This window comes from Anolis sagrei, chromosome 3, assembly GCF_037176765.1.
Source record: "Anolis sagrei isolate rAnoSag1 chromosome 3, rAnoSag1.mat, whole genome shotgun sequence".
In the NCBI taxonomy this organism is placed as follows: domain Eukaryota; kingdom Metazoa; phylum Chordata; class Lepidosauria; order Squamata; family Dactyloidae; genus Anolis; species Anolis sagrei.
Window position 1 is genome coordinate 103,937,854 of NC_090023.1, and position 18,812 is coordinate 103,956,665.

The 18,812-nt window shown below is 38.4% G+C and overlaps 1 protein-coding gene across 4 annotated transcripts in view; it reads left to right on the forward strand.

The window, feature by feature from the left end:
- Positions 1-18,189, forward strand: part of MAP4K4 (mitogen-activated protein kinase kinase kinase kinase 4) — a 155,332-nt gene extending 137,143 nt beyond the window's left edge. For 2 of the 4 annotated variants that reach the window (XM_060769747.2, XM_060769749.2), the window contains 10 exons: positions 428-619; positions 6,073-6,190; positions 6,445-6,615; positions 8,067-8,210; positions 9,353-9,487; positions 10,921-11,021; positions 11,681-11,830; positions 12,325-12,484; positions 13,089-13,228; positions 15,001-18,189. In XM_060769747.2, the coding sequence (XP_060625730.2) occupies positions 428-619; positions 6,073-6,190; positions 6,445-6,615; positions 8,067-8,210; positions 9,353-9,487; positions 10,921-11,021; positions 11,681-11,830; positions 12,325-12,484; positions 13,089-13,228; positions 15,001-15,084 (1,395 nt within the window). In that variant the 3' untranslated portion in view covers positions 15,085-18,189. The remainder of the gene's footprint in view (positions 1-427; positions 620-6,072; positions 6,191-6,444; positions 6,616-8,066; positions 8,211-9,352; positions 9,488-10,920; positions 11,022-11,680; positions 11,831-12,324; positions 12,485-13,088; positions 13,229-15,000) is intronic. The other 2 variants (XM_060769748.2, XM_060769751.2) reach the window with 1 other exon arrangement.
- The last annotated feature ends 623 nt before the right edge of the window (positions 18,190-18,812 follow it).

An 18,812-nucleotide genomic window follows, 5' to 3' on the forward strand; every position in this document is an offset into this window, starting at 1 on the left:
GCAACAAAATATCAGTATCATAATTTAGCCCTGCAGGTTTAATTAAGATGGTATAGTTTTTGTTCAGATAGTTGAATTAGGACATCAAAAGACATTCCAAGTGCTTGATCTGAATATTCTGAAAGCTAGAACTAAAAATAAACATGATATAGCGAGGAACCCAAGGAGTATGCAAGTCAAAACAGATTTGGCCCATGAGAAATTAGTTTCACTGGTACTGAAATCTGGTCTTGTCAGAGAACTCAAATATTGCCAGTCCAACTCTTGTAGTGTATGGTAGACTTTCTTTTCACCACTTCATATCTTTCTAACTCAGGTGTTGAGGCTTGGTTGATTCAGTGGAACCTTAAAAATAGATCAGTTTGCTTAGGGACGTAGACTTTTACGCAGCACTTGAGCAAGACAAGTGTGCCTGTTTTTTCTACAGAGTACAGTTGACACAAAGCGTGCCAGCCATCATGAGAGCAATGGCTTTGCCGGTCGCATTCACCTCTTGCCAGATCTCTTACAGCAAAGCCATTCCTCCTCCACTTCCTCCACCTCCTCCTCCCCATCCTCCAGCCAGCCGACACCCACCATGTCCCCACAGACACCCCAGGACAAGCTAACTACTAATGAGGTATGTCTTGCACCACAGCTGGCTGCTTTCATAGGGTTAGAGATGTATTGCCTAATAACTAGTTTGCAGAGGAGCTCCAGCCAGTGTCAGTTTGTACTGCTTTTTTCCTGTCACTTACCCCCTCACTCTCCCAAAATAACACATTTCAGCTCTTACAAACCAAACCCCCTAACTCTAGAGCAGTCTTACCCCCTGAATATGCCAGTTTAATATTCTTGCTTCTGATAAGGTATCGTTCATTGCATGGCTTTTGCATAAGCTAAACTGATTGCTTTTATTGGTATTTGTTGATATGCTGTTTTGGGAAGAAGGTGTACTCTGAAACTATCCTAGAATCATCTGGCTTAAAAAAAATAGTAGTAATGCCACATAGTTCAGCATAGTATGAGTAACTATGCATGTAGAGGGCCCTTGCTTGGGGAAATGGTGCACTGTATTAGAAAGGAAGCTTTCTCCAGCCTTGCCACAAGAGGCTTCTTTTTAAAATGTCTTGATGGGTTAAGGGACTAAGCCGTTTTCACAGCAAACATCCCAACCTTGTTGTAATAATAACTGCCCCCCTCCCCCAAATTGGTAAAACCTTTGTATACCAATGTGGGGTGGGGTTTTTTTTTTGGGTTTTTTTGGCATTTCGGTTCTGCTCTGAAAGCTTGGAAAAATTTGGGACTGAAGTTCCCAGATAAGTCCAACTGGGATTAGACATAAACTGCAGGATTCTCTGAGTTGTAATCAAAAGAGAAACTTTTCCAGATTCTGCACCTTTTGCTATTCTTTCATTTTGCAGACTGTTAAGATACTTAAAGTGGCATCCAGTGGCAGGAAGTGTTGTATGCTGAGCTCCTCTGAACCTCTTATTAATAAACAGCTAGGAGAGGACAAAGAAGAGGGAAGGCAAAGCATGTGTTCAAAAAAAGTTAGAGCTGGGGAGATGTTTTGGGAGTGTCCCTATTACATTTGGTTCAAAAGTACCTCTTATTTTCCAGTTTGAGCTGCACCTTCATTCAGAAGCCAGCTGTACAATAAAATAAAAGTAAAACTTTATTTATAGACTGCCCTATCTCCCTGAAAGGACTTGGGGCGGTTTCCACCAAATATGGCAAACATTCAATGCCAAAAGGAAAACCATATAAACAATTTACAACAAGACACATTAGACAATATAGAACAAACAACTATAACTGAATAAACAAAATAGCAAAAAAAAAACCCATAATAAAATACAAAAACTTGATAAAAGATACTAAAAATAAAAATATATAAAACCAATTTCGTTGCTGGAACATCCAGGTTTTCATTCCCTATGAAAGGAGGATAGTGTGGGGGTTTGCCTAATCTTCCTGGGGAGGGAATTCCAGAGTCGGAGGGCTACCACCGAGAAGGCCCTCTCCCTTGTCCCCACTGACCATGCTTTTGACTGAGGTGGAAGAGGGAGGAGGGCCTCCCCGGATTACCTTAGAGCCTGCGCTGGTTCATAGGGGGAGATGCGATCACGAAGATAGGCAGGGCCTGAACCATTTAGAGTTTTGTAAGTCAGAACCTGCACCTTGAATTGGGACTGGAAACTTATTGGCAGCCAGTGGAGCTGCTTTAATAGGGCGTCTTGTGCTCTCTATCATTAGGTCCAATTAGAAATCTGGCTGCCAACCTTCGTACCAATTGCAGTTTCCGGGCTGTCTTCAAAGGCAGCCCCATGTAGAGTACATTGTAAGCAAGGCATGGACCACCGTGGTCAAATCAGCCCACTTGAAGTAAACAAGGCAGACAAGAATCAAAGATGAGCATTTGTCCTGGTTACTCAGCATAGCAGTCCGTCAGTTTTCAGGTCATACTCAGAAATCAACTTCAGCTTGAGGACTCAGTCTTAGCTAAATCATATGAATCTGCCTGAATTTAGTTTCAATTTGTTCGCCCTCATCCAGTCCATTACAGCAGCTAAGCACCGGTTCAGGACTTGAACATCCTCCTTAGTAGCAGGTGGGAAGGAATGACACCCATCACCTCTGCTTTCTCTGACCTTATTACTTCTATTTCAGTTTCTCTTTTTTCATCTTTTTCCTTTCCCAATCCTGTACCATTAAAACACACACACACCCTTACTATTTCATTTCCCACATTAGTTTTTCCCTGTCACTAGTTTGACCCCTTTCTATCACTTCTCTTTCCTCTTTGCACCTCTTTCTCAAATGCATCCTCAGGATAGTGAAAATTAAACTCACGTCTACTTAGTCTGGAACATACCTGTCTTCTGAAGTGCCTCTGCTGAAAGCCACAAAGACATGTACACAACAAGAACATCCCATGGCAATGGCTGCTTCTCCAGCACTAGCGATGCTAACAAAGTAGTTAAATCAGTCTGTATTGAAGTTGATCATCCTTGTACTTCTAACCATACAACAGCTAAGGCACTGGAGTATGTATCTGTTCAAGAACAATTAGACATGGAGGATTTCACTTTTGAGGAGACAACTAATGATAAATAGTAATAAATAATATATTATATAATACATAGTAAATAATAATAATAATAATAATAATAATAATAATAATAATATAATGATAAATAGGAGGCTATGGAAGAGTTAGCAGGATCCAATCGTAGTTGGGCTGTTTCCCTTCCGACCTCGCCAGTCCCTGCCACAGAGCAATCCACTGTGTCACCTGACTGGAATGTGCTCATGTTCTTAAAAACTATTAATATCCTAGTTCTCACAGATAGCAAAATAGGCAAATCCTACATCCTAAGGATTCCATGTATACTTACTTCACATGGGAGGTTTACCTTTTCTTGAGAGAAAAAAACACTATTTCTACCTCAGCCCAACACATTCAGGAAACCTTGAATAGGGAGGCAGACTTCCTTAGCTGCTATACTCTGGATCCAGGGAAATGAGTCTGGACCTTCACATTTTCATCCACGACAGTGCACATTGACAACCTTCAGCTCAACCTGTTTGCCTCAGACACAAATCGCAAACTCAAGATTCTTACTATCAAGACCTCTTTCTGATTGCAGTCATTTCAGCCAGAAAGATTTCAGCACTCACTGCCTATTCAGAAGTCTTCTTTGCATTCTTTCTTCCCACCTCCCTGGGAATCAGAGGTATCTTTGGCCCTAATCATGTGGATCACCTTTTTTGTCTACGATATAATAGATCCATCAAAATCACTGAATCCAACAGCACACTCAGCAAGATTAGTATACATGACTGGTGCAATTTTTGTTTAGTAATGCCCCCCTCAGGAAATATGGACAATTTATTCATGAGCACTAAACTCTGTAAGCTAGATTAATTTTCCTCAGCCAGAGCCTCCTTTGATAGAAGGGTTATGCAACAAGAACTACCATATTAGAACACTTCTTGCTACCTTCTATCCATGCACACGTCTGCTTGATTAAGTCCCATTCATGAATAACTCCTTCTCCACTAGCTAAGAACTCATCAGAAACCTCGTGACTCATCACAAACCTTTGAAAGTGCATTATTACCAAGGAGAAGGATTACCACGGAGAAGGAACTATCCATCCCCATTGTGGATGGAAGAACTAGAGTCTTAACTGGACATGGGGAGTCTTTTCTATTCTTTCCTTATCTTGGAACCTAAGCAGAAGAAGACATGGATCAATACAGGCTGCTTTTCAAATAATGTGATATCCTGCCCAGCCTGGCTGTTGACAGGATTAACCTGTTCATGGATGGGTCCTTCTCCTTGGCAACATTGGACCTTCATGATAAGTCCTCTTACTTGCCATTATCCTCAAATTTCAGAAATAGAAGGCAAGAACATTCTTAAAAACAACAGGCTGTCTAGAGATGTACCTTGAAGGAAAATTATAAAATATATTGTATCTAGCATAATTTTGAGAAGAACTAAAGTTGCTTTTTGCATCGTTTCTCCATTGTAGTCTTAGGTCAAAGTTTAGAAGCCTCATGTTAAAGCAGGAGATGTTCTTTAGGAAACCTGAGACTATGTTAAGTCTAATGAGAGAGATTTGGAATTGTAGGCAGTGCAGTTCTTTAAAAACAGTAGCACCTGCCTTTATGAGTTTGAGGTCGACAGCTGTGGAGACCCTGGTACACTTTCAAAGTCCAACAGTAGGAGCCACCAGTGATGCAATGGGTTAAATCCTTGTACCGGCTGGATTGCTAACCAAAAGGTTGGCAGTTCGAATCTGGAGAGCAGGGTGAGCTCCTGTCTGTGAGCTCCAGTTTCTCATTCGGGGGCATGAGAGAAGCCTCCCTCAGGATGGAAAAGCATCAGGGCATCCCCTGGGCAACGTTCTTTCAGACAACCAATTCTCTCACACCAGAAGCGACTTGCAGTTTCTCAAGTTGCTCCTGACACAAAAAAAAGTCCAACAGTAGAGTGTCAGTTCGTTCTAAACAATTTTTAAAAATCCTATAGACGTTCATATTAAAGAAGAAGAGCAGTAGAATGTCATAGAAGGAAAATTGTTTGAAAGACATACCTAATTCTGTAATGAAAAACCAGGATATACTTTCTGCTAAAGATTGACCAGAAATAAAATGTTTGCTAAGAAGCTGTAAATAAAATAACACCATAGATGTATGACAAATATATAAAAATCATCTCTTTTTTGTCTGTTGCAACTTTTCCTCATCCATATTAATTTTTAACCCCTGTCACTCTGCTTTCATGTGAGTGTTATCCCCGTGACACATAATTCACATAGTCTGGCAAGATTTTTTCTCTCCTAGCCATTCCACTCCCACTTCATTTAACTTTTCTCCTTTTGTTTGTGTTTCTTGAGTTTAATGTTTTTAACTGCAAGGCACACTGGCTCCTTCATGTCATTGTTTACATCTGCCCTGTCCCTCCCCAGCCCAGTTGGCTTGTTTGATCCAGACTTAACTTTTTTTTCTATAAGAAGTCATGGTGGATGCACCTGCTGCAGCTTTCTGGCAAGAGGCTCAGTTTTTAAAGAATTACTTGAGAAAAAGTGACAATTAATCCTAAAACTAACCAGATGCTAAAATTTTCAGTACTGAGTGCTTGATTCTCACTTTTGCACATTGAAATTTTATTGTCTTGTGGTCACTGGCTCAGTGTAGAAGACACATAATTGCAAAAAAGCAAAGAAGATGATAGTCAAAGTGAAAAATAAAATATGACAAGGATAGAACATATAGCATACATTTCAGGAAGAGGGGAGTCATGTTGTTTTGTACTGGTTTTGGTAACTATTTCATGAAAACATTTTATAATCGAGCTGGATACTAGTCTCAATTTCTCATATTAATGTGTAGAATATGTGCTTTTTTCATGATGTTGCTCCAGTTACTCATATAGGTACAGTTATATAGGTAGCACTTGGGGAAGGGGCCCGAGAAGGCTTCTAAAACAGTGCTGTCCAGTAGCAGTTAGAACAATTTTTTAAAATCATACTTGTTTTTATTTTGTGGTGATTAATAAATGTGAAATTTGCATTGCAGACTCAATCCGCTAGTAATACACTGCAGAAACACAAATCTTCCTCCTCCTTTACGCCTTTTATAGACCCTAGATTACTCCAAATATCTCCATCTAGTGGAACAACTGTGACTTCTGTTGGTAAGTGAAAACAAAATATAATAACAAACTTTAAAAAATATTCACTTGGCTTCATTTTACTTTTCATTTCTATTTTATATAAATGTAATTTAACAAAAGGTGCATATTTTGATCTGATCTGTCTCTGTTGTATGGTGTATATATGCATATGGTTATGCATGCATGCATGTATGTATGTATATGGTAATGTGGTATTAAAAGACCACTGTTCTTACTATTTTCTCTCTATTTCTCTATCATTTCTTCCCCTGCAGTAGGATTTTCTAGTGAAGCAATGAGAGCAGAAGCCATCAGACAGGATCCAACCCGGAAAGGATCTGTTGTTAATGTGAACCCTACAAATACAAGACCACAAAGTGACACTCCAGAAATCCGCAAATACAAGAAGAGATTCAATTCTGAAATCCTGTGTGCTGCCTTATGGGGTATAAGAGCTATTTAATGATTGCTAGCTTATTTCCCAAATTTGTCACACAAAAAAAGATGAAGTTAAGCTTAATCAGGATAGGGGAATTGTTGTTGCTTGCATTTTGCTACAGTGGCTATATACTATTTTCACCAGATATAAGATTTAATGATTGTTTCGGTATAATTGCAATTCTAAGATGACCCTATCATGAAGTTTCCCTGACAATATTTATTTGGAAAAGATATATCATTATCTTCATCTGAGGCTGAGAGAGCATGACTTACCCAGTGGCTTCCTTTGGCTGAATGGGATTTGAACCATGATCTCTCAGAGTGGTTCTACACAGCCATTTAAGGCAGTGTAGGGGTTGCATCAGCCTGCAGGCTGATGCAAGTTAACCCATTGTAAACCACTTAATGTGGCTGCACCCCAGATTTAAAACACAGGGGAAGTCTGAATCCTCCAGCAGGATTTGGATTTTTCCTCATGTTGAGGTGGTGCAGACATCCATCCCAGATTCCTATGCGGACTCTGTGCTTGGTGTCCCCACAGCCAACATGTGCTCCCCAGGTACTGGCAACCTGGGAAGGCAAGATAGCAGTCCTTCCTGCCCTCTATAACACCCCTACACACACACACACACACACACACAAACATACTCAGAAAAAGTCACTTGCCTTATTCATTGCATGTTTACTACCTGTCTTGTGACCAAGCTTAGGAGGAACAGAGGGGGGTCGTCCTCCCAAAGCTAGCCTTGCTCAGTCACATGGCAAGGGCCAGGAAGTAAACATGCAGTAAATGAGGTAATTGCCATTTTCTGTGTTTTTGGAGGGAAATCGAGGAGCTGGGGTGGTAGTGGTGGAAATTGGCTTTATCCCCAGCTGTATTGAATGTTGCACCCCAGGTCTGGAAACATCTATGACCACAGTACCACACGGGAGTCCAGAGTATAAGCAAACAGTTTATTGTAAAAACATATAAAATATATGAAAAATCAGGAATAAAGAAATTATGTATAATCCAAAAAAGGTTAGCAATAGGTGATAATTAAACAGTAATCCAAATGTCTCATGCAGATCCCAAGACAACACAGTTCAGGAACCGCCAAAGAAGTTATAAGTACAGCATAAGTCTACAAGTAAAAGGTATACTTAGTAAAACTTGAGCAGGAATTTAAAAATAAGAACATAGGAAACTAGTTCTTGACTTAAGAAAAGAACCAGAGAACTCAAGCCTAGCTTCACATTTGAATGCTATGTTGCCTGAACTAACTCTTAAGCAAACAACTTGTTAATTAATAAGCATAGGTCCTGTGTGTATGCTCTTTACATGTCACATACTCTTGATTTCCCATTGTGCTTGAAGACTTTTCCTGGAGATGTGAAAACCATAACATAATTGTCCAATGAGGAACTCTTTCACAACCAAGGAAAATATATGCTGAATTTGTTTTATTTATTCTAGGCGTTAACTTGTTAGTGGGGACTGAGAGTGGCCTGATGCTGCTGGACAGGAGTGGCCAAGGGAAGGTATATCCATTAATAAACAGAAGGAGATTTCAGCAAATGGATGTACTTGAAGGTCTAAATGTGTTGGTGACAATATCGGGTAAATATTGTTTTTACTTTTTCTAGAACACACTATATTTATATGTACAATCCTACTTACATTTACTCAAGTCTAATGTGCCATCAAATGTAATCTACACCTTAATTTTCAAAACCTCAAACTAAAAATAGTATTTGCTGCTAAATGAAATGTGCGGCGGCAAAAAAATACAGTATATGTCATTTGGCCAACAAAGGTGCCCATTACAGTGGCTGCCTGCTTATAATTCCTTCTTTAAAAATAAAAGTGTTAGAACACCAAAGCTTTCAGCGGTTGAAAAGAAAAGTTTGGGATGCATCTGTGCTGTAGAATGAATCCACTTGTGATTCAGTTTTAAATATAACAATCCTAGTTTAATAAAATGTGATTTACTAAACCACAAATAGATGTCAGGACTACATGCTTTCTCTTAACTCTGTTTCAGTAGTTTGATCATGATTTATTTAAATCACAGTTCTTCCTTGCACTGAGAATTAACTATAGTTTAATATTAACTTACTATATAGGACATGAAACTGATTAGATGCTGAATGGAAGAGCATGAATGGAATGGATGAATGAATGGAAGAGCAAGGGGAAATTGTGGTCTCAGTTCTGTTATCCAAGTTATTTAATAATGGGTTGCTGTAAGTTTTCCATTTCACCCACATCTGTGGCACGCATCCTCAGAAGTTGAAAGATGGGCAAAATGCCAGGAGAGAATGCTTCAGAAATATGGCCATGCAGCTCAGAAAACTCACACCAACCCAGTGATTCCAGCCATGAAAGCCTTTTACAGCACATATTTAATTATGATTTATTAAAGACAGCATTACGGCATTGAAACCAGCTCTGAATGAACGTGGGACGAAGGAGGATATGAACACAATGGTCATTCCCAATTCTTCAAACCATGTTTTGGAGGAATTGAAGTACTCCATGTGTACTATCTAAACATGATACGTTTTTCATTCCACATATTTGTTTCTTACAGTGTAGCTTTAATTGATTAGGTTGCCGTAAATATGAGAAGGGAAGTTTGCTTTTGTCGAAATCTTGAATCAATGTATTGTGTCAGTTTTTGTGAAGCTGGTACCGCAGTTGCAGTTTTCCCCCAGTTTGCTCTTTTATCCTAGTCTTAACAAGCCTTTAAATATTTGTAGGTAAGAAGAATAAATTGAGAGTTTATTACCTATCATGGTTAAGAAACAAAATCCTTCACAACGACCCTGAGGTAGAGAAGAAGCAAGGCTGGACAACTGTGGGCGACTTGGAAGGCTGTGTGCACTATAAAGTTGGTACGTACCTCATTGAGCTTTTTCTGAAAGTCCATTAAGAGGGAAACCTATACTTGAAAGGTTTAGTTAAAGTAGAAGCTGCTTGTTGATGAATCCTGCTTAGCTTTTACACCTCCCATGTGAACATGATATGGCATTTCTTTCAGGATATCAACTGTTGGAATAACGTTCTTGTGTTTCTTTTATCTATACTGTGACATGCCATCAGGAATGTCTCAGTTGAGGGCAATGTGCCAATTTTCCACTGTCTGGCTGTCATCACATTTCTTAGCAGGCTCTTAGATCTGCTTCCAAATAGAAGGAGAAACACATCTCTCTTCCTTAGATTGTTTTTAGCACTTTTGAACATGGCAGGGAATAACTAAGTCAGTGGAACCATTTAAACCAGATGAAAAATTGATCTTCCCTTTTTCAAAAAAATAAAAATGACCTGAGCTTCTTTTCCAGTAGAGAGGAGTGGACAGCTATGACAGAACAGGAATGTTGGTTTATTTTCCCCCAAGATTTCCATTGGGCCATATGAACGGTATTAACAAATGAGGAGACACACAGCCAGTAGTGACTGGCAATCCACCCTGAGTTTTTTAAAAAAAGGATATTGTGTTAAATGGGGTGTAGGGGGCTAGACAGAGTCCTACCACCTTTTAAATAGGTGAATTCCTCCACCTGGGATCTTCAAAGAGCGGCAGTTTACGCTCTTGTCATGTATGTGTCTGCAAAATATACAAACAAAATATGAAATTATTTCTGCTCTGACTCCTTATAAAACAAGAAAGTTGTAGATTGAAAAAACCCATTGGTGCCTGGTATTAGTTGGAACATAAAATCATTGTTTTGGCTTGAGTCCATTATATACCTGCTCCTCCCTATATATTTCCCTGCCTCTTCTATGAACATTTATAATCATTTGCAATCATTGAACCAGCTGTCCACCACTTAACCACGAGTGTTATTTAAGCAATGTCCTGCTAGATATGTCACCTACAAAAACCTTCTTGGAAGTATCCCTTAAAAAAAATTAATATGTCTATACTTCCATACATTGCTATCCTAGATACTATATTTTGTGTTCCTTTTAAAAAAATAACCTTCCAAATTAACAGCTTCTAATAGTTGGGGCTCTTTCCATTCAATAAGTGATAGTCTTGATCCATGTGGATACAAGAAATGTAAATGTTATTTACACTTTGTTGACTAAATTAGGAATTTTATGTGACAGAAAGAAATCGTACCTCTTCTTTTTTTGATGGATGACAGTAGTTTAATAGCTGTTTTAGTTGTCAAATCTTGTATGTGCTGTTTCATCCTTTCCCGTCACTTATTGAAATGTGTATTATTGTTCAGTGTTAGCAGCTTCTCCAACACTGTAAGAATCAATGTATTTTTCTTCTTCTTTTGTGGCATATAATTAATGTTCACTTTTAAAATTTCAGTAAAATATGAAAGAATCAAATTCTTAGTCATTGCTTTGAAGTGTTCTGTGGAAGTCTACGCATGGGCACCAAAACCATACCATAAATTCATGGCATTTAAGGTAAGGGTGCATACCTACAAGATGGGACTATGTGGGAGGAGCACATGGAAACAAAGTGTTTATATGTTGCTTGTGTTCTTGTTTCAGTATGTTTTCAAGAGGCAGTAAAAAAAATCCAAATCCAGCATAGTGTCTCAGTAATTCCTTAAATTCTGTAATAGTGAGTTTATGATTGTTTATGCAAGTGAGATAGCCAGTGTTGTGGCTTGAGTGATGGTCTAAAACTTGGGGAGGTTTAAATCCATGTTCAGCCATGGAAATCCACTTGGTGCCCTGTGGCTTGGTGCCATGGAAATCAACTTGGTGCCCAAGCTACACTCCCTCAGCCTCAGTGGAAGGCAAGGGCAGTTTTCTGGTGATAAAATGGTGCCAAGAAAACTCCGTGATAAGTTTGCCTTGGGTTTGCCATAACTCAGAAATGAGTTGAAGGCACATGACAAATTGTCAAACTGGGAGATATCTGAGTCCTTGTCCACTGAGTCATGCAATGCACTGAGTAATCTTGGTGCTCTCTCTCTCTCTCAGTCTCTCCCCTGAATGGTGAGGAAAAACTACTACTAGAGACACATCCTCAAGCTAACTATCCCTTCATTTATAATGGCAACCAAATTGAGTGTAATGTGCTTAACTACACTTTTGTTTTCTTTACTCTTTTGTAGTCATTTGGAGACCTGGTACATAAACCATTATTAGTGGATCTTACCGTAGAAGAAGGCCAGAGACTGAAGGTGATCTATGGCTCCTGTGCTGGATTTCATGCAGTTGATGTGGATTCAGGATCAGTGTATGATATTTACCTCCCAACGCATGTAAGAATCCAGCTTTTTAAAATTAATATTTCCTTTCATTCATGTTATTTTATTAAGAAAAACATAAACTATCTAGAAATCATAGTACAGTAAGACCTCTGTATCCATGGAGGATAACTGAAACTATAGATAACTGAGACCACAATAACACGCATCAGTATGGACCAGTTGGTCCCAATACTGATGTCATTCCAGTGCCCAGTAAAAACATGATTGTTCTGGGGTATGATTGATTTCCTCTAGATTTGTTTATGTGGTTGTTTTAATTGTTTTAACTGCATTTGAACTGTCCCATTTTAAGTATTAAGTGTTTTAATATTCTTTCAGTCTTCAAATTATTTGTATTGCTTTAAATTATTTTGAATTGTTCAAAACTTTTTTTGCTGCCCTGTGAGCCTCAGATAATTGGGTAGAATATAAATATTTTCATTAATAAACTTAATTAAAATAAATAAAGCATGTCGAGCTCTTACTTGTAATTTGTTTGTCTGCAGATCCAGAGTAGTATCCAGCCTCATGCAATCATCATTCTGCCAAACACTGATGGGATGGAGTTACTTGTTTGCTATGAGGATGAAGGCGTATATGTTAATACATATGGAAGGATCACAAAAGACGTCGTTCTACAGTGGGGAGAAATGCCTACATCAGTGGGTATGTATACTTAGATTTCCAAATGACTTATACTGTTAGAAAAGTGATGCAGCCAAGTAGGTGGGCTTTTAAAATGTTTGTTTGATATTGAATTCAATTACTTAGTTGTTTAAACAGATCCGCTGTGTGACATGTATTGTGAGGGGGCCTGTCATGTATATTCAAGCTAGATAAAAGCAATTATGTTTATTGCATTCTAAAATCCTGAAATCATTTTCATTCTTTTTTTAATCACCATAATTCTGTTTGTACAGTCAGCCCTTCATATCCACAGATTCTCTATCTATGGAGTTAGCCATCCATGGATAGAAAATATTCTTCCAATTCTATGCCCAACCTCTGTCAGAAGTTGGCTCATGCTAGAAAATGTAGAGCTTTCTAGAGAGCTATTAGCTCAGAGAAGAAGTAGATTTTTTAATATGCATTTCCCTAATTTTGTGAAGGAGCTATGCTCCTAACATTAGCAAACATGAAGGACTGACTGTATATTATTATTACTTAAGAGGCTATTGTCTTAAGACTCAACAAGATAGAATTCACTTTCTGTTGCTATGTATTGTGGTGACAATTATTGCTTACTATCCCCTTTGTTTTTGCTGTAAAGCATATATTCGATCCAATCAAATTATGGGCTGGGGAGAAAAGGCTATTGAGATACGATCAGTGGAAACAGGACACTTGGATGGTGTATTCATGCACAAAAGGGCGCAAAGACTCAAGTTTCTATGTGAACGTAATGACAAGGTACGGTATGTTTTTTCACATCGTGATGTTCAGTTTTGTGGTTTCAAAGTCATTTTAGAAAAGGGAGACAGGTTGTTAATAATTCAAAATTTTCAAAATTGCATAGCTTTTTTACATTTGACAATCAAAGGGTATGTTACTCAGAAACTGGTACATATCATAAACATGGGCAAGCTTTTACTGCCTTCATATTTAAACCATTCCTACAGCTGTGATTGATGGCAGATATATTCATACCTCTCTGGCCCTCCATTTGTGTATTTGCGGGGTCCCAGAAATTGAGGATTTGCCAACTTATTTACTCATCTGTACGTTATATTCAGAATCCAAATTATTGGTATCTATTCTGTGTAACTTACATAGCAATACTGTGTCAGAAAAAGATTCCTTATCTGCTGTGTGATTCCAATTCTGTGGTAACTCGCAAGGTTTCTCTTTTCACCTTGACAGCAATGAAAATTTGAGCTAAACATAGTGCCAACATTATAGTTGACAGCTAAAGGGATGCTTTGAGCTGAAGAATTGTATCTTTGATGTTATATTCTATCTTAACAATATTAGATTTTAATAGGCAAGATATGTCAGTATGTAGTACTTTTATAATGTTTTATGTTATTGTCCTTTCATATTGTTTTATGTTGTTGCTCTTTTCTATTATTGCCTTTTTATATATTGGATTTTTATTTCTGAGAATGTGAATGACCTATGGTTTCAGCATTGATAATAAATGGCATTAATAATTGTAGAAAAGGGTGGGAACGTGGAAGCTATCTTGTATCAATAGATTGTCATATGCTCTTCTTCAGAAGGGAAGCAGAAAGATTTTGCATAACACAGAGATAGAGAATGTGTGGCTGTTTCAATGTTTTTAGGCGGGCTGCTGACTAAGGTGAATAGGAATTGCCGTGTATCACCTGCCTATCCTCCCCACCTTTATAATCAAAGGGAGAGTCCTTTTTATATGACTTTCCCTCCCTCCACACATTGATGTAAACACCTCATTAAGTGAACATAGCATTGAACGAAACATGCAGAATAATCACAGGATGTCTCTAACCTACACCTATTGATAAAGTTTACAAGCTAGCAGGCATTGCCCCCCCCCCCCCCCGGCAACGTACAACAGGAAGTTGCTGCTAACTGAGAGAGAAATTAGGTTGAACACTATGAAAGCCATCCACTGCATAGTTATCAGCCTCCTCCCAGTAGACCCAAATCAAGGAAAAGCTTCATGAGAACCACCACTCCTAATGTTCCCCCAGCAACAAGAGCATCCCTCTGGGCAGCAATCCCAGTTGGATGGCCTCTCACAAGGGTCTTCCTCCAGAGGCAAACCAAGAATGAGCAACGTGGAAGTCCCTGAACAGGGTGGGCAGATCAAAACAAAACACAACTGGGCAAAATGGCACTACCTAAAAGAATCTTCCACCTTGTGCAACTGTGGAACAGAGTAGACAACTCCACATCTGTATGCTTGTCCACAATGTCCTGCCTCATCTACAGAGGCAGAATTGTTTAAAGCTACAGATAATGCAGTCACTGTTGCCCATTTTTGGTCAAAAATATTTAGCTACTTATGATCCTTCTATTTTTATCAGTTTTATACTTACTTATGCAATACTTTTGATACAAATTAAATAAATTTCTTTAATGGCAAGCAAACAACTTCCAACTGGCTTAAATGCACATTGTTCGTACATCGATTGCTTTGTTTACCTCTGATATCCATTGATAAGAGACCTTTTGCTTTCTCTTTGTCTCTTCCTTTGCAGGTTTTCTTTGCCTCTGTACGGTCTGGAGGAAGCAGTCAGGTTTATTTCATGACCTTAGGCCGGACTTCTCTTCTGAGTTGGTAGAAGCAAAAGAAAATTTGTTGCAGGATTGCTGTGATCTGGAGTCTTCATAACTTGGAATCATTTGCAACTGGAGTTCAGACCGGCCGTGATGCAGTGCCCTATGCCATGGCATGTGCAGGCATCACTGGTGTTGGGTTCTTTTTCTTTTTAAACTGAGGCTGCAGTGTGCAGCTGGTGCTGTGCAGATATTGCCATCAGGTGCTATCTGGTTTGGGATCCCACTAGAGAAAGAATCAGGTCTCTTTCCTTTTCCTCCTCCCCCCCCTCCCCCTCCTCCTTTCCTAACTCCAGATTTCCAAGTGAAACAAATAAATAAAAGGACCAGACTGGTCAGAAATGTGTTTTTGAGAGAAGGCAAGGCGTAAGAAGGTGGCAGGAGGTTGACGTAGGCGGAGCCAGTGTTGCTGAAGCAGAGGGCAGATCTAATATAGTAATATTAACAATGTATTTAATTGACATTTCTTCTGCTTTGTTTTTTTCTTTTATAATGTGACAATATGTGAGCAGAGAGGAAGACACAGGTTTTAAATTTTAATATTTATAAAATGTGAAAGGCACAGTGGTTTCGGGGAGGTGGGGTGAATTCTGTTTGAAGTTTTGGCTTGGCCAAGAGTTTAGTCCGTTGGGTTTTTTTTGTTTTTGTTTTTTCCTATGTACCAAGTTTTGCCTGAAAACCACACATCGATGGTTTTTTAAAAAATAAAATGAATGAATGAATAAATAATAGAATTGTTCGTTTTTCTATGATGACTTGTCATTAGGCCAATACTTGGTAATGTCAGTGTTAGCACTGCCTAAGTTAAAAGGTTTAATTTTTGTTTAAACCTAAAATGTGCAACAACTTTTACTACCAGTCTGCACATGTAGCCTTTGGGGAGAGAAAATTCCAAACATGTTTATTTTTGTGCCTACCTCATTATTTCTAATACATACGATAAAAGAGGTGGTTAGGTCTATACCATTTTTTTAAAGTGAGCTAATAATAATGTCCAATTAATCATAATACCAAAACTTTAGCAGGTTAAAGGTGTGACTGTTAATTTTGTACCAGGTTTCATCAGGAGAGACCAGCAGTCGTTTGAGATGGTTGAATTAGACTTGTGCCAGTGACGCAGTGATGTTTGAGTAGTCAATTTTTTAAAATTTTGAAAGCAAACTTTTCACTTTATTTTTTACCAATTTCATCATGAATGGAAATTAAGAGGAATTTTAGCCTGAAATCTGGAAAGTTTTACTCTTAACATGTGGAGCCTAGTAACAGGCAAGTAATAAAAAACTAGGCTAGTTCTATAACTTCTTAAATGTTGTAGGAAACTTTGGGGAAGTGATATTTTCCTTTTCTAATAATGCAATGCACTAAAACTATTTTAAGAATGTAGTTAATACTGCTTATTCATTTTTTTAAAAAAAGAAAGCAGCGTATACTTATGTTAAAGTGTAAAATTCAGACTCTTGGCTCTCTTTTACTTTTCCCTGCCCCACCTTTTTGAAGAAAGAAACAAACCAACAACCTCTGTTTTGTTTTTATCAATAAGTTTCTGGCCTTTGTAATAAATGTCTCAAGACTAATACTTTGTTTAAAGACTACACGTGTTTATTACTTGAGAAAACTTGAGTGTTTAATTATCTGTTGGTGGTGTGATAATGCACAGTGTCATGATTCAATCATTATGGGTTTTTTTAAAAAAACTTTTTTTACTCTGTTTGGAGTAGTTTATTGACGGCTGCCTTAAGCTCACTGTTCAGTAAGTGAATTGGATTCCAATGTTTCATGGGGCTGTAACTTCTGTTGTGATAGTAGGACAGGTAGGGACTCAGATGTGTTTCTTCAATCAGAATGCTTTGATAGGGGAGATGAGATTGGTCATATGGCTTGGCTTCCCATTGAATAGAACCAACTGAGCCTGATGCTCAGTAAGTCATTCCTTTGACAACAAACCACTGTTCTTCTCTCTGGCCCTTTACTAAACTCTTTCTTTGGAAGAGCAGGAGGATTCCCCCATTCCCTCCCCAGGAGTAGGCGTGTGCGTATAAAACAAATAAGAACGCAGAGAAACCTCTTGAAGTCTCTCTTTCTCTTGATCTCTTTTTTAAAAAAATGCTTGACTCTTGGGGTGCATTCAATATCAGGGCTAAGGCTGCAGTTACATGTACTTCTCTTTGTTCCTGTTAGCAAACAGCCAAGCAGCAACTCTGCTTTGTCTCACAGAAAACCAGTGGGACCCCAAGGGCCAATGCCAATATGGACAATAGGCATCCTCTTCCGTTGGAGATTGCAGCATAGCTGACTGATTGGTTGGATGCCTTGAGGGCAAAGATAAGAATGGCACAAAAAGTGATTAATTATTACTGTCTCCTCACATGCCACCTTGATTGATCGATTTGATACATGTATATCAATACTACTGTTCATAAAATGTAGGAGTGTTGTAATAAGGAGGACTACTTCTGGGTCAATTTCCTTCCTGATAAAGTTGTGCACCGCAAAGCAAGGGGGTTGATTTTGCTCTTGGGCACTGTTGTTTTGCTGCCCCAAACCCCACACAAGTGCCAAGGTGGCTGACTTTGCAAGTTGAATCAGTGTTATGAAACCACTACAAAATAAAATGTTGAAATCCATTTTCAAAGCAGTGCTGTTGGTAAGCATAAAGGAATACTCCTAGTTTAGTTTTAAGCTTTAAGTAATAATTTTCTGTATCTTAAGTCAAAGTAACTCTAACTGTATGACTGCAGTGACTTTATTTTTTATCGTATGCACCTGTTATGTTTACAAAAATGGTTTTGTTACACTAATGTGCATCACATATTTATGGTTTATTTCAAAGTGATTTTGTGGGGTTTAGGTTTTCATAGTAGTAGTAGTACACCTTTTTGTGATATTTTTTAAAATAACCCCAAACTCTGCCAACTATAAAGATGCTTAAACAATAATACAAATGACAAAATTACAGTAAAAGTACTAATTGTAGAGCTGCAAAGCAGACTGGCCATGAAACACTCAGCCTTTCTGCAGTGCTGTCTAATTTGTCTTTTGTGTATTATAAAATTACTGTTCCCCTTTCCTTAAATAAAGTGAAAATGACACCTATGTGTCTGTGAAAACTATTTTGGGTACTTTTTTCTTTGAAGGAATCAGGTACATGCTCTTCAAAATGATAAAAGAAACAACACTGACTTCACACCTATGACTGAAGTTTCACATATGGTAACCTTGGTAATACATGTGACATACAGTTTGGTTCATACACAAGAAAAGCACTTTCTAACTTTAGTGAAATGATGTAGAAAGATTTGCCTTGCAATGCATAGTCTCTAAATCAGGGGTTCACAAACTTTTTAAACAGAGGGCCAGGTCACAGTCCCTCAAACTGGTGGAGGGCCGGATTATAATTTGGAAAAAAAAAGGAATGAATTCCTATGCGCTCTGCACATATCTTATTTTAAAGCACTTTAAAACAATACAATAATTAAAATGAAGAACAATTCTCATAAATATAAGCTTATTAGTATTTCAATAGGAAGTGTGGGACTTCTTTTGGCTGATGAGATAGGATTGTTGTTGTTGTTGTGGTGTGCTTTCAAGTCGTTTCAGACTTAGGTTGACCCTGAGCGAGGGCCGGGTAAATGACCTTGGAGGGCTGCATTCGGCCCTCGGGCTGTAGTTTGAGGACCCCTGCTCTAGATGACCTAACAACACCCCAGACCTAAAGAGATGATTGATATAATTA